General features: G+C 38.8%; 1 protein-coding gene across 2 annotated transcripts in view; it reads right to left on the minus strand.

Moving 5' to 3' along the window:
• Positions 1 to 15,482, minus strand: part of FMN1 (formin 1) — a 393,533-nt gene that overhangs the window by 160,418 nt on the left and 217,633 nt on the right. For both annotated transcript variants that reach the window (XM_081108000.1, XM_081108001.1), the window contains one exon: positions 4,723 to 4,810. In XM_081108000.1, the coding sequence (XP_080964126.1) occupies positions 4,723 to 4,810 (88 nt within the window). The remainder of the gene's footprint in view (positions 1 to 4,722; positions 4,811 to 15,482) is intronic.

Here is a 15,482-nt window from a genome sequence, read left to right on the forward strand (position 1 = left end):
TCTAAGACTCATCTGAAGTTTTGTAGGAGGAGATAAGACATTGCTTTGTTATTTCATGGGCAACTCTATTGTAATCTTGGGCTGCTTTTTACATTTCTCTCTCCATCCTGTGAACTCCTGAGAATCTTAGAGTCTGAACCTTGTATTTTGGTCATCATGGTACCTGATACAGGGCTGGCTTCAAAACATGTTTACTGAGAGAAAGAGGGAGGGAGGAAGGGAGGGAGGGAAAGAGAGAAGGAGGGAAGAAAGGAAGTTTTGTCCAAATGCACTAACGGAATACACAACATTCAGATTCCATCTAAGGTTCAGTTTCTTTTTTAAATTAAATTAAAAAAAAAACATTTATTGACTGACTTTTACATATGATATATTAGCCCAATTAGTTGTAAATGATGCTTAATTAGCAGAGAAATTCTTAGCAAAAAATGGAACATGACATAATGGAAGAGACACTAGCTCTCTACTTGCAGCTTTAAGACTTTGAGGTATAGAGCCCCAAATTTCACTTCTTGAGTCCACACTACAGCCAGCATCTAGTGGACAATGGAGAAAAGCCCACCCTACAAACGAGAACAAGGTTTCTTTTTAAGACGTGAATCAGTAAAAACTGGATCACCCATCTATGGGAGGTAATTGTGGACTGAAATACCCCAACCTATTATCTAGGTGCCCAACCTGTAATCTCAGCAAAGGGGAAGAAGGCATAAACAATATATAATGCCAAGAGGAGACAACTGACATGGAGGTGATGATGAACAGATATGATAAATATTTTCATCACGACAAAGGAAAACTCTCTAAGTCATCGGTTCTCAACCTGTGGGTCGCGACCCCTTTGGCGGTTGAACGACCTTTTCACAGGGGTCGCCTAAGACCATCCTGCATATCAGATATTTACATTATGATTCATAACAGTAGCAACATTACAGTTATGAAGTAGCAACGAAAATAATTTTATGGCTGGGTCACAACATGAGGACCTCTATTTAAAGGGCCAGAAGGTTGAGAACCACTGCTCTAAGTGAACACACTGGCTGTGTGGTTTATACCTTGGCGCCTTACGAGTTTGAAAAGTGAAAGTTAGTGCATTTGTGCAGTGGAAAGACGAATACATGACCAGGAGGCTGAAGAACAGTCTCTGAACTGTGGTCATTTCACCACGGTTGTCGTGCTGTGCGACCTTGCCTGGCTGCCAACGGGCCTGCCCCAATCAGATCTCACTGCAGCCACACACCCCACATTAAAACAAATGTTTTAGGCCAATGTCAGCACAGGGAGTCCTTTCATCAGGATGACAACACAAGGCCAAGTGCATTCCATTCACGACCAGACATGGGCTCAGAATGAAATGTAACTGACATAGCCCGGCTCCTAAGTGACCTTCAGATGCCAGTGTCAGTCAAATGACTCTAAAGAAAAATTAAGCTCAGGTTATAGTGCCGTATTCATCTGGAGTGCATTACTAAATGAAGACATGAAATGGAGCATAGGAGCCAACTCTGTGGTGGATTTCGGAGGTGCCTGGAGCAGGAGGAAAGGAAAATGGCGCCCACGCGTCCCAGAAGTATGCAGTGCTACAAATGACGTTTCTAATGTTCAAATGTTAGTTCCCTTATGCTTCTCATAAGCATATTCTTGTCCAGAGTAGAATACTGGAAAGGTCTCTTTACATGACTCACAATGGGCATTCAATCCACAAGGCTTATGGTCCTGAGTTGGTGACTGGACTACCACGTGGCTGGAGTGAATCTTACCCACATGGCAATCTGCTGTCCTACAGCAGGACATGCTGAGAAAGAACTGAATACAGGCTAAGGCCCTATTGCCAGTGTGAAAGCTCATATCCGTAGTGCTCTGCACCCTGGTGGTGAAACCACACATGCTTGGCTTCACCAGGCTTCTGAAGAATGCTGTTGTTTAGGACAAGACTCTACCACTGAACATGAAAGGACCGTTTTCTAATTTCAATGACCACATCAAAAATGTTAGGATTCTGGACATAAGACTACACACTTCCCTGCTGATAGTTTTCTGTTTTGTTTTATTTTTTCATTTTTCCTTTGTCCTAGCATCATAATTTCCTGGTATGAATTTACCCAAAACTCAGTTCTTCTAGAAGACCTAATACCTAAAGTTACTAAAGAATTCCTTTCTAATTCTGATGGCTGACATTTTTTAAGCCATCCTCAGCCTCTAATTCAAATCAATTACTGCAACACCTTTGCATGTTTAATATTCATAGTTATGTATTTAGTTCTACTCTTAAGCTTAAATACTAAAAATAGATAGCTTATTTGAATATATTTTTATTGATTTTAGAGAGGAAGGAAGAGGGAGAGAGAGATAGAAACATCAGTGATGAGAGAATCATTGATTGGCTGCCTCCTGCATGCCCCACACTGGGGATTGAGCCCGCAACCCAGCCATGTGCCCCGACTGGGAATCGAACCCTGACCACATGGTTCATAGGTCAGCCTCAACTACTGAGCCATATTGGCTGGACCTAGACAGCTTATTTGAATACTCTGAAAACTTTTTAGTTTTATGTGGAATTTTTAATGTTTGCAATAAAGCAAATGTTAAGACCTTAACAAAGCTCTTTTGAGAGGAATAGTAGTGTGTGAAAGTATCATAAGCATTTTTTAGTTCAAGACCTATGGGAGTCTTCTGCTGGCTACCAAAGCAAAATAACTTTGAGGCAACACAGACTGAAACCTGGGTAGTGTGGTTTGAGAGTGTCTCCACCATTAAACTCATGCTAAATTCTACTGAAAGTATCTACAAGAGACTGTATTACTACTCAGAAAGTACTGTCAGTGACATGTTAAAATAACGATTTATAGCCCTGGCTGGTGTACCTGAATGGTTAGTGCCAGCCTACACACCAAAGGGTCTCAGGTTTGATTCCTGGCCCTGGTCGGGCACCTGTTGGAAACAACCAAGTCTCTCTCTTTCTCACTGATCTCTCTCTCTCTCTCCTCTCTGTCCCTTCTTTCCCTCTCCCTCTCCATCCCTCCTTTCCACTCTCTACAAAGAAATGGAAAAAATATCCTTGGGTGAGGATTAACAACAGCAACAGCAACAATAACAACAACAAAAAGATTTACATTTAATTGATTACTGAGAAAGGGGAGTATTATTTTAATGCAAGACGAAGATTTTAAAAAGCAAAATCACTTTTGGTCAACTTTTCTAAGAACAATATATACAGGTAAAATTTCCTCTTTAAATGTCTCATTTCAAACTGAGCCAAAGACAACCAAATTGAAATAGTGTCATTTGAAAAAGAGAAGGGATTAAGAAACAATAACAGAACAAGTAGATGAATCAAAAAGTTTCAAGGTCCTTGAGAATATTATCTTAAGCAAAATAAGTCAGAAAAAGCTAAGGACCATATGATTTCACTTATATGTGGGATATAAAACTGAAATTCAGACACAGACAACAGTATGATGGTTAACATAGGGAAGGGGAGGGCATGGTAAAGGGTGAAGGGAACCAAATATATGGTGACAGAAGATTATTTGACTTTGGGTGGTGGAAACACAATGCAATATACAGATTGTGTATCATAGGAATGTAGACTTGAAAACTATATGGCCCTATTAACTAATGTCACCCCAATACCTTGTATTTTAAAAAAAGAAAGACAAAGAAAGAAAAATAGAAAAAGTGTTTCTCCAGAATAATGTCCCAAGTAATGAAGAAATGATGGAATTTGTATATTATTATTTTGAAAACTTCTAATAAAATAATGAATCTAGGTAAAGATCATTAGTGCTCACTAACATCATAAAGAGACGACCAGATATGATGTACTTCTTGACAGAATATTCAATAGTATATATAACATATTTTTCCCCCACTCAGGTTAAGTCTCTAGAGCAGCCGTGGGCAAACTATGGCCAATGGGCCGGATCCGGCCCGTTTGAAATGAATAAAACTAAAAAAAAAAAAAGACCGTACCCTTTTATGTAATGATGTTTACTTTGAATTTATATTAGTTCACACAGACACTCCATCCATGCTTTTGTTCCGGCCCTCCGGTCCAGTTTAAGAACCCATTGTGGCCCTTGAGTCAAAAAGTTTGCCCACCCCTGCTCTAGAGCAAACTGACAGTTTACAGGAACCACAGGGGACAGAAGAACATCATAAAAACATGGTAATACAATCAGCAAATCTTATGGGAAACTCCACAGGACAAAGTGACATGGTTTCATCAAAATATTAATTACAAAAGGCAAAAAAAAGATGGATGGTAGAAACTTTTAGATTAAAAGAAACCTGAGACACACATCAAAGGCAATGCATAAGATTTGTTTGGATCCTCAATCAAACTAACTATAAACAAAAGGATGAATCAGTGAGCATACAGACAATCAGGGAAATTAGAACTACTACATACTTGATGATCTTGAGAAATCACTGTAAATGTTTTCAAGTACATGATAATGGCACTGGAGTTATGCTTGAAAAGTGTCCTTATCTTTTAGCCATGTACTGATATTTTTAACAGATGAATTATGTCTGAGTTTTGCTTCATAGTTGGTGGAGAAAGGGTGTTTCAGGTGAAATAAGAGTAAACTGATTGTTTTGTAGTTGGGCAGTGGGCACATGGGATTCACTGTGGCATCCTAATTTTGTATATGTTTGAAATTTTTCACAATAAAATGCGGAAAAAAATTAAAGTTTTGGGGAAAAATGGTAGAGAAGACTTACCCTGCTGGATATCCTTCATTTCTAAATGCAAACTAGATATCAAGATTCCCACAGTTTGAGATCGTTTTCCATCCAATAACTTGATGATCTGGAATTTAAACATAAAATTAACACAAGCTCAAATGACCATGCAATCTTTCAGAAGTATATAAAAAAATTAAGATTTTTAGATACTCTGATTGTTGAACTAAACTGACACTATACTCTATTTTGATAACCCTTTAATTTAAAAGTAACTTATCCACAACTAAAGATATTACAGAAAATAAAAAAATACACCACCCCAAATTCCACCAATCTAATACAAGCACACAAAATCTTTATAATATTGGTATATCTAAACAATGAGATATTATTCAAACATAAAGTGATGATTCATGCCACAACATGGATGCACTTGAAAATATCACGCTAAAGGAAAGAAACCAGTCACAAAGGTGATATTATATGATTTCCACTTATGTGAAATGTCCAGAATAGGCAAATGTATAATAGAGACACAAAATAGATTAGTGATTGCCTAGGGCTGGGTGTGTTGGGGGAAGTGGTGTCAACAACTAAAGGGTTCAAGGTCTTTTGAGGGTGATGAAAATGTTTTAAAATTTATTATGGTGATGGTTGCATATACCTGTGAATATACTAAAAACCACTGAATTGTACACTTTAAATAGATAAATTGCATGGTGTATGAATTATACCTTCGCTCTGGCCACCACCTCCCGCCCTCGCTCTGAGCCAGCCGCTGTCAACTTTGTTGTGAAGTGATGGTCAATTTGCATATTCTGTCTTTATTAGATAGGATATGCATATCAAAACTTTTACAATTTTTTAAAGAAACTCCAAATACCTCATTGCCAATTATTTCAACCTTTATGACTATTCCATAGAGCAGCGGTTCTCAACCTGTGGGTCGTGACCCCTTTGGTGGTTGAACGACCTATTCACAGGGGTCGCCTAAGACCATCCTGCATATCAGATATTTACATTATGATTCATAACAGCAACACTACAGTTATGAAGTAGCAATGAAAATAATTTTATGGTTGGGTCACACACAACATGAGGAACTGTATTTAAAGGGCCAGAAGGTTGAGAACCACTGCCATAGAGAGTTCTTCATAGTTTTGTTTCCTATAATCCTAGTAAGCCAACTAAGTTCCTAATAACATATCACACAGTGGTCACTAAAGGAAAAAGGTTATCTTTTCTTCATGGGCCATGGCTAGAAAAATCAATATGACATGCACTCAAAACATCACCAAATCTTGTGGGGGTTTTTTAAAGCACTTTCTTTGGTAAAATACAAACTAAACATCTATGCTTCCTCTCCCACGAAGGTACATATAAGCTTACCAAAATACAGTGAAGACAAGACTAAACAGTAACTAGCACCTGCTTGTATATTAGCACTCGACTAGCTGAGTTGTTTGCTGGTTGAACAATAAGAGATACCATGAGTTTGTTCCAACCAAAATTGTCTAATTGTATAAACTGTCTAGTTGCCTATTGATTGATCGAACCTGAATCGATTATTGCCAGACCTTTGTCTTTTCTTTCCTTATTGCCAGCCCTTTGCTTTTCTTTCTTTCTTTTTAAAAAATCTTTATTGTTGAAAAGTATTAGCCCTTTGTTTTTCATTTCTCTGTTCAGAATGGCTACTTTTATATCACTATCAGAACTAAAATATAGTAAATACCAAGTTTTCATCAAGATAAAAAGAAAATCTGATTTTTCAGTCTAATGTGTTTAATAATTTCAACATTAGCTTTAGAGAAAGATTCTGGGGCATACAGAATTTCAAGAATTGTAAAATAAATAAAAAATAAACTTGGTATTATTTATTTATTTGCCTATGAAAGCAAAAGCAGAGGAGAAAGAGATTATGTATAATCAAATATCTTCTTTAAAAGTACAATGTCTGACTTTTTCTTAGAGAACACAATTTTAAAGTGAAATGCTATTTAAAACTTCAGTACCAAATTTTAAAAATCCACATAAGTTTTAAGTAAATATTTAGCCACAAATTGTCATTTAGCAAACATCTGCGGTGGCACCACTCTAGACTCTGAGGGTGGGAAATGACAGGCTGTTCAAGTCTGTAGAGCTTAGTGATTTTTAAAACTTGCTGAAAAGAACCAAAAAGGCAAATAAAAACATCACCTGAGCTAACTGCAAATTCAAATTCAAAAGAAGAAAGGCTTTGGGAATTGACTAGATTTATTCTTAAATGTCTAGGATAGTGACTGATACAACCGTGGCCATGGCATATACATCAATGTCAAGGAGAAAGGTACAAGAATCAAATGTATGACAAGATCACAACTGGGTAGCAAAGATTCCTTCAAACAAACATTCCCCAAGCTATCCAGTTAGAGTTCTGAAAACCAGGGCAATGCAGTCTACCTACAGGGAAGATAAAGTTCAAATGCTGGTTTTTCTACTAGCTAATTAAAAGAAGGCAAGAGAGCAACCTCAAGAGAACTGAGAGATTGAGAGATTGAGATAATCTGTCATTAGGAAAACAAGCAAATCCATCCCCACCTCATTGCTCAATCAGGCTGAACTTTGGAAAGGGTTTCACCACAGTCAGTTGTCCTTGCAATTTTGTCTAATGACTTGGCAGACGTTTAGAGAGAGAGTGCTACCTTTAGCTGAACCAAAAACCTTAAGAGTTTTCTGAAATAGGTGGCATCAACTTACACTCCTACCAAGCATATGAGAGTGACCATTTTCCTGTTCCCTCACCCACTGTGGGTATTATAAATTTTAAAAATGTTGGCCAATATGATAGATTAAAATGTTTTCATCAATAATCTGCATTTTAAATTATTTAATGGTAAGGTTAAGCATTTGGTTGTTGGTTACATGTTCTTGTGAATTGTTTTTGTATACTTTTTGCTGTTTTCCTATTACTAAGTCTCTTAAGCTGGTACAGTGCAAAGAAATTTAAATAAGAACATAGCTCATATGATTTCACTCATACGTGGGCTATAAAACAACAAATGAATAAACAAGGAAAATAAACAAAAACTCATAGACACAGAAAATAGTATGGAAGTTACCAGAGGGAAGGGGGTGAAGGTAGCAATAGGTAAAGGGGGTACAATTTTGGGTGGTGAGCACACAATGCAATATACAGATCATGTATCATAGAAAAGTACATCTGAAACCTATAATCCAGTGGTTCTCAACCTGTGGGTCGAGACCCCTTTGGCGGTCGAACGACCCTTTCACAGGGGTCGCCTAAGACCATCTTGCATATCAGATATTTACATTACAATTCATAACAGTAGCAACATTACAGTTATGAAGTAGCAACGAAAATAATTTTATGATTGGGTCACAACATGAGGAACTGTATTTAAAGGGCCAGAAGGTTGAGAACCACTGCTAATCTTATTAACAATGTCATCCCAATAAATGAAAAAAAGAAGAACATAGCTGAATTCATAAGAAGAAAGAGATATACACAGAGATTGCTGTGGATAAGGGGTGTCTTCTAAGGGAAGGAGAGGGAAGAGAACTACTTTGTACTGCACCCCTACTAAATGCTAGGTATTGTGCTCACAACTAATCCAAATAAATAGTTGTGAATTGGGGGCAGTGAGCACCACAATATTGTAAACTTTATTCCTTTAGTGTACCTCCCAACCCTGCCCCATGGATTTCTAAATAAATAACAACACTTCATGCTCAAGAGTCCTATAAAGTGACTGTAGTCACCTTACCCCTAGGGCCTTAAAGCAAAGCTCATAGAAATAGAACACTGTTCTGCTAACCCAATACTGCTTTTTGATATGTGATCAAATCTCAGTCCTTAGCCAGATGTATACCTACTAGTGGCCTGTTGCACGAATTCGTGCACATTGAAAGGAAATTAATTAGAAGAAATATTTTAATATTGCTATTCACCCTTTCTCTATAATAGAAGTGTCAACCAAATTCACGATCAACAATTACAGATGGAAACACATGTGTGAGATTGGTGCCAGCGAGAGCTTTATATGTATCACGCATGCGCAAGTCAACTTAGCCTTTTACAGATATAGAACAAACCTGCTTAGTTAGACCTGCTTTCTGATTTAGCTTAACTTTTTCAAGCCCAGTGAAGCACCCCAACTTCTCTTTCAGGTAATTGTCAGCAACACAGCAGTAAATATTAACACGAAGCAGATTATTATTGTAGATCACGCAGGGAGAACAAAGGGTAAAATATTTAACTGCAGCAGTGCTTGACTATATTCTGTGCAGTGAGAAAACCTGAAATCATTTTCAAGGTTCACCATTTCTTATTTCTTTTCAGTCAGGTCAAGTTTCCAAACTTTCTAACTCTTCATTTTCTGGCTAATGAAAAGAAAATAGGATTCCACCAAGACTCTATCTACCTACTCCAGGACTTCTGTGAGGATCAAACTAGATGAGGCGTGGGAAAACGCTTCACAGAAATTTGGTTACAGTGCAAAGTGTTTCCACCTGGCTATAAAGCAAGTTGTGTTCCTGGGCTGAAGAAACTGCAAGGAGGCTAGTCGTCACTAGGAAGAGGAAGCCGGGCGTAGCTACGTGAATTACCTGGACAGAGGGAAGGACACTTAGCATATTAGCCATATATATATATATAACCTGATGTGTTTACTTTCACAACAGAGTAGTTAGGAAGAAAACATTATGAAGGGAAAGAAACAAATACAAAGAAAACTGATGGAGGGAATAAACAAGGGGAAAAAAGAACTGATTTAGAACATGACAAAAGTTTTTAAAAAAGATGTTTAATTAGTTGTCAATCAAGAATTATTACATTATTTAAAATAAATTTTTAGAATCATGGTGAAGTTTCAAATAATCAGGTGCAATTTATGTAGAATCTTCTGTTAAATGAAAATTCCCTTGTTTTTCTTTTATTGCACTATATGAATTCTCAGTAAGCCAACTTCTAGACAGATAAAGTGAACTTCAAAAATTTCTCTCTGAAGAGAAAGAGCATGTGACAAAAAGATAAACTAATATTGCGTATTTATTCTCCCCAATCTACTAGCTTCTCTAATATATTCTGGGCTCAAAAAAAAAAAAAATCAAATGCAACCTCCTACACCTTCCATATTCACATTACTGAACAGTGTGGACTGGTGATCATAATGATCACCTGAAAATTTTTTAGAAATCTAAGTTGCCTGAGATTGCCTGATATTTAGTCTGCCCTTTTTATAGCAAGAAATTTAAATAATACATTAAAAAATAACCACAGCATTTTATTTTTTTTAAATATTTTTTATTATATTTCAGAGAGGAAGGGAGAGGGAGAGATAAATAGAAATATCAATGATGAGAGAGAATCATTGATTGACGTCCTCCTGCATGCCCCCTACTGGGGATGGAGCCCACAACCTAGGCATGTGCCCTGACCGGGAATTGAACTGTGACCTCCTGGTTCATAGGTTGAGGCTCAACCACTGAGCCATTCTGGCCGGGCACAACATTTTAAATATAAAAGATATATCCAACCACTTAGTAATTAAAAAATTTAATTAATCAGCACCAAATTATTCTTTCAGCATTCTGGTTGTTATTATGTGGTGCTACTTTAACAGTTTTTACAAGTCATCTGGCCGAAGTCAAAGGTTCCCAGCAATATAATAATCTTAAGTAGAAATACAAATAAAACTAAGAATTGCAGCCATAAGACAATGGGTCTCCCCTCTGGCTTTTAGGTTTAGAGTGCTAAGCTTCATGGCCTCTTTGCTGGCTATAGTGACTGGCATCATAGTCTGGTGACTGGTTATTAAGAGAAAAGGCAAGAGATCAGTGATCAGCCTCCTGCTCCGAGGCTGCCCTGACTCATCATCACACCAATGCTGAAGCGCAGTCAGTCCAATTCAACAGCATTCACTAAACGTAGACTCCTGTCTGTGCTGTGAGGGATGCAAAGATTAAAAATAGTACATATGTATACATGTATCTGAGTACATGAATATGTATAAATATGTATACATCCTCATTCAATGGGAGCTCAAAGACTAGTTTAAAGGAAAACATATAAATAAGTTTGATACAAAGAAGTTAATTACAGAGCTCTGATAACAAAAGAAATTTCTAATTATTCTTAGGTGTATGATCCCTAAAAAGTTCCAGGACTCATTGAAAGGTGGGGTTATGAATGAGATGGCTGTTTCAGGCACAGACTTGCCTGGATACCTTGGAAGTAGTTCCCAAAGTGTTATATTGAGTGCCTTTTTCCTGAAACAAAAGGCCAGATCTCACCTTCTGAAAACCTCTTTCCACATGTGTTCCTGGAAAAAAGGGCACACTCCAGGCTACGCAGGAAGATACTTCAGCAACCTTTATGGGAGAGCACAAGTACGTGTAAAAGTTTGCTGTCCAATGTGCACTCTGGTTGAAGTGGATTTTGAAATCACTTAACCCTTAGCATTAAAGAAATCCTCAAATGTTGTCTACCTTATCCTTCTGCTTCTGGATTGGCCCAGAAGCCCAGATATTTAAGGATGGGCTTTACTTAGGAAGAATGTTCACACTTTGAAATTTAAAGATTACTACAGGTAGCCTGGCTGGCATGGCTCAGTGGCTGAGTGTCCACCCAGGAACCAGGAGATCACCGGTTTGATTCCTGGTCAGGGCACATGCCAGGGTTGTGGGCTCGATCCCCAGTGTGGGGTGTGCAAGAGGCAGCTGATCAATGATTCTCCCTCATCATTGATGTTTCTATCTCTTTCTTCCTCTCCCTTCCTCTATGAAATCAGTAAAAATATACTTTAAAAGTTATTACAGTATATTTCATACAAGGCACACAAATTTATAGCCATTTTCTATCACCAAACAAACAAAACACAGTCCCACCTCAGCTAACTGTAAACATAACCTAAACTTCTCATGCTATTCTTATACCACAATTACTCCCATACCCATTTTTCATTCTTCTTTGTCCTCATATGCATATTATTTGATTTGTTTAATCCTCAAAATCATTTTCTAGAATTAAGTAACTTTTGGCACCAAAGCATTTTTGTCTGAATCAAATTCCCCCTACTTCCATGTCAACCTTCTTCTGCTCCCAGGGAAGCCAGACAATAGCCAGTCTCACCATCTCCAACACAAAGCTCCTTCTTCATAAACCTCAAGACCATCTTTTTTTTTTTTTTTTTTTTTTAACAAGAGATGCTTTATATCAAATCCTTAAAAATTTGTGTTTGAGAAATGCTAGTAAGCCCTCAGTTTATCTTGGTCCTATCTGGAGTCAGCTGAACTTGGCAGCACAAGGCCTTCTCCCAGGTATAATTACAGTCTGGAGGAGAATGCAATTTGCACAGCATTCCACTGGCCTACAAGATGACCTTGTGCAGGGGCAAATTCACAGGTTGCGTTAAACCCTATTAGACATGCCTAGTTTAAGGCCAAGCCTTTCCAGACCCCTGTCTCATGCTAGGATTAGGGCATGTCACACATGCGTACTATTATAACGCAGAAGGAACTCTCACAATGCCTGCCAGAGGGGGGAAAGCAGGCCCACACCCCACGCTGTCTAAACCTGCACCTTGAGCCAGTGTATTATTATTTCTTACATGTGTGGATTGTTTGAAAAACCTGCCTCTTTGAATAAGAATTAAGACAGAAATGGGAAGAAAGATTTGCTGCACTGGAAAACCACACCCTGACTACTCAGCTAGAAAAGTCTTGCCAGACAGACTGAGAAAGAATTCCTGCCAGGTCCAGTGGGACTTTCACATCTACATAAAACCCACATATATCTCCAGCTTGTGCCTGAGCTTGGAAGACATGGCCAGAAGTAAAAATAAAAATACACGGTCTGAACATGCCATGAATGCTGGAAGCTTGCTCGGTGAGTACGTTTGGCACAGCTACAAAATGAAGATAATCATACAAGCCTTCTTCTTCCAGAGAGACCTTCCCAGCTGGAAATGAAGATGACTCTATACCGCCACCCTCACTGAACACCAAACACTCTCGAACCTACACCAGATCAAGTAGGTATTCTCTTCTTTGGCTTAGTCCTCACTGTGATTTTTCTCATTTTCAGTTCCAGGATTTCCATCCCCAACAAAGTCTATTTTATCATAGAGCTTGGAGAATAGGCTCCAGGCCTAAGTAAATACAGCCACACGAGTTATCACCAATGAACTTCTCCTGGGCACTGAAGGCAAATAAGAGCATGTTGCTCCTTTCCTGTCCAAATCACCTTCCCTCAACTAAGAGCAAACAAATCAAGGATCCAAATATATGAGCAGATATTTGCTTTGATGACAATGGTATATATATATATATATATATATATATATATATATCTCCAAATGTAGAACATTTTCAACATTAAAGAACAAATGAGTACACGGTTTGCCTTTCTCAGGGAGACTGACTGCCACAGTGGAAAATATACAGAGGGTAGACAACCTGACTCTCCACAGGAAAATTCTAAAAAACACTATTTCTATTTTTGCCTTCAGACTGGCAATATCTTTTGCGTATGCTTCATATCAACACTCACTGAATGCCACTACTTGGCAGAACTACAGACTTTAAGAGGCTGGATTAAAGCACATGCGCTACTGACGACAAGTCAGCCCATCTCATTAGCACTAAGCCTTTGCATTTCTAAGTCGCTGGATTCCAAAGGGATCAAGGTGCTCTCATAATGACTGTGGCATTTATCTTGAAGACATTCTTGTGGACTAGTAGGCAGGTAGTATCCAATGTAGACAATGATGTAGACAGTGATGTAGACTTTAGTCCATCCTAAGGACTACCAGCTCAGATGATCAAGCTGATAACATACTCTGGATACCTCTAACTCATACATATAAATCAGTATGGGGTCTGATTTTGGCTGGATTGGAGAGTAGTATTTTCTGGGGATGAGGTAGGGTAGATCAAGGAGTCACGTAGGTTTAATTTTACTCTCATTTAATTGTCACCCATTCACATACCACCGAATTAGAAATTCTTATTTTTATGTAATAAACATCTAATTTGGAAAAAAGAGTGAGAATTTCCCAGTGGAAGGAAGTTCTAAGAAGTGACATAAGATGGTGCAAGGCCATGAGGCATGGTAGCCAAAAGATGTAGGCCTTATATATGTAAAAAAAAAAAAAAAATCATGGCAGCCAACAGACACAGGCCTTATATTAAAACAAAACAAAACAAAAGAAGCCAAACACAAAACATCATGAGAGGAAGCAACTGTCACAGCCCCACTTCATAGCTGCAGCTATTCTTGTGCCCTCCCTCCATTTCTAGTGCAGCAGTGACTAGAGATGAGACAGATAAGCAACTACTGCTCCCAGCCAGTCCCAGGAGCTGAGGGCCAGCTGGAGAGTTAGAGCAGGACCAGAGCTGGCAGTCATCTCGCTGTCTCTCCTCAGGGAGAGTGAGCGCTTCCTTGGAAACATTCAACTGTTTCTTGGCAGGTGCCCAGGAAAATAAGTGCTGACTCAGCTTCCTTGCTCCCCTGTCCCGTGCTCTCCCCCCTGCCACTCTCTGGCACCACACCCAGAGGAGCTGGATGGATGGCTCCATGGGGCCACATTATGAAATGTCACCTGACTTGGTATAAACAAGCCCTCACTGCTGAGGGCCATCGTGGTCGGGTATGCTTCTGGGTAGCAGCCTCCGTCCACGGGCCTGAATAATGTCACTAAAATAAGCTCTCCACACGCAGCCAGATTAGCTGTCCCACTAAATGTTTCGAGGCACACTGAGCTGCACTGTTCTGTTAGGCTGCTAAGGCTGAATCTCTTCCAGGGGCTTATTTTTGGGGACACATAAAACTGCTCATGTGAAGTTTACTTTAAGGATTTAGGCTCTTCACCAAGAAATGTGAAAAGGCAAATTGTCACCCTGTCCTGAGTCTGAGAACATATTTGGCATCCCATTCCCTTACTGATGAGACACAAAAACGCTTTTATTGGTTTTCAGGCTAGTGGATTCTGTGCAGAAAGCAAATGGAGAGAAGGCCATAGCAGGTGAAGGCTGTGGCTGGGCAGGGGGTAAAGGGTACTGTGGGATGGAGGAGAGTGGGTATGTGGGCAGGAGGTAATTCTGGTGGTTTTGGAGTTTTTGTGCCATGCATGAAGCAAACTCCAAACCAAAATCACCTGTGTTTTCTCACTGATTATAGAGACCTAGGAGAGAATATGACCAAGAGACAGTGTACTCACTGATCTGTCTTCAGACAATGCCAAAGCTACTGTCACACAAAGGTACAGATGAAAAACACCATCCTGTTATTCCTTAGAGCTCAAGGCCCCTTAAAGAGTGCTTGCCTGTAATAATCATGAAACAATTCTAAACCACTGACCATTAACTTGGTGGGAAGCAACTGGATAGAGGGCTCAGAGTAGAAAGAAAGTGAAGAAGGAAACAGAAGGACTATGAGAGATCCAACTTATGGTAAAACATAAAATTAAAACAAAACAAAACACAGGCCACTGTCCAAGACTCTACTTTTCAAACTGATGGTGTGAATACTAAGAAAATGAGAGAAACTAGGACCTCTGTTTGGGCAGAAAAATTCAATTTTGTACCTTCACGTGGCCTCTAACTATCATGGTTCAACTCTAAGGCCAGGAATGTATTCCATATATGTAATCAACTTTTTAACAGCAGGGAACATAATTTACTTATTTTCTGCTTCAGGAGGGATGAGAATTCAGGGGCTTACCATTCAAGATATACCAGACGCCACAGGTATATGAGATTGTTTTACTACTCTTCTTTCCATTCCTCCTGCCCCAACA

This window comes from Myotis nattereri (assembly GCF_964212035.1).
Source record: "Myotis nattereri genome assembly, chromosome: 1".
Lineage (NCBI taxonomy): Eukaryota > Metazoa > Chordata > Mammalia > Chiroptera > Vespertilionidae > Myotis > Myotis nattereri.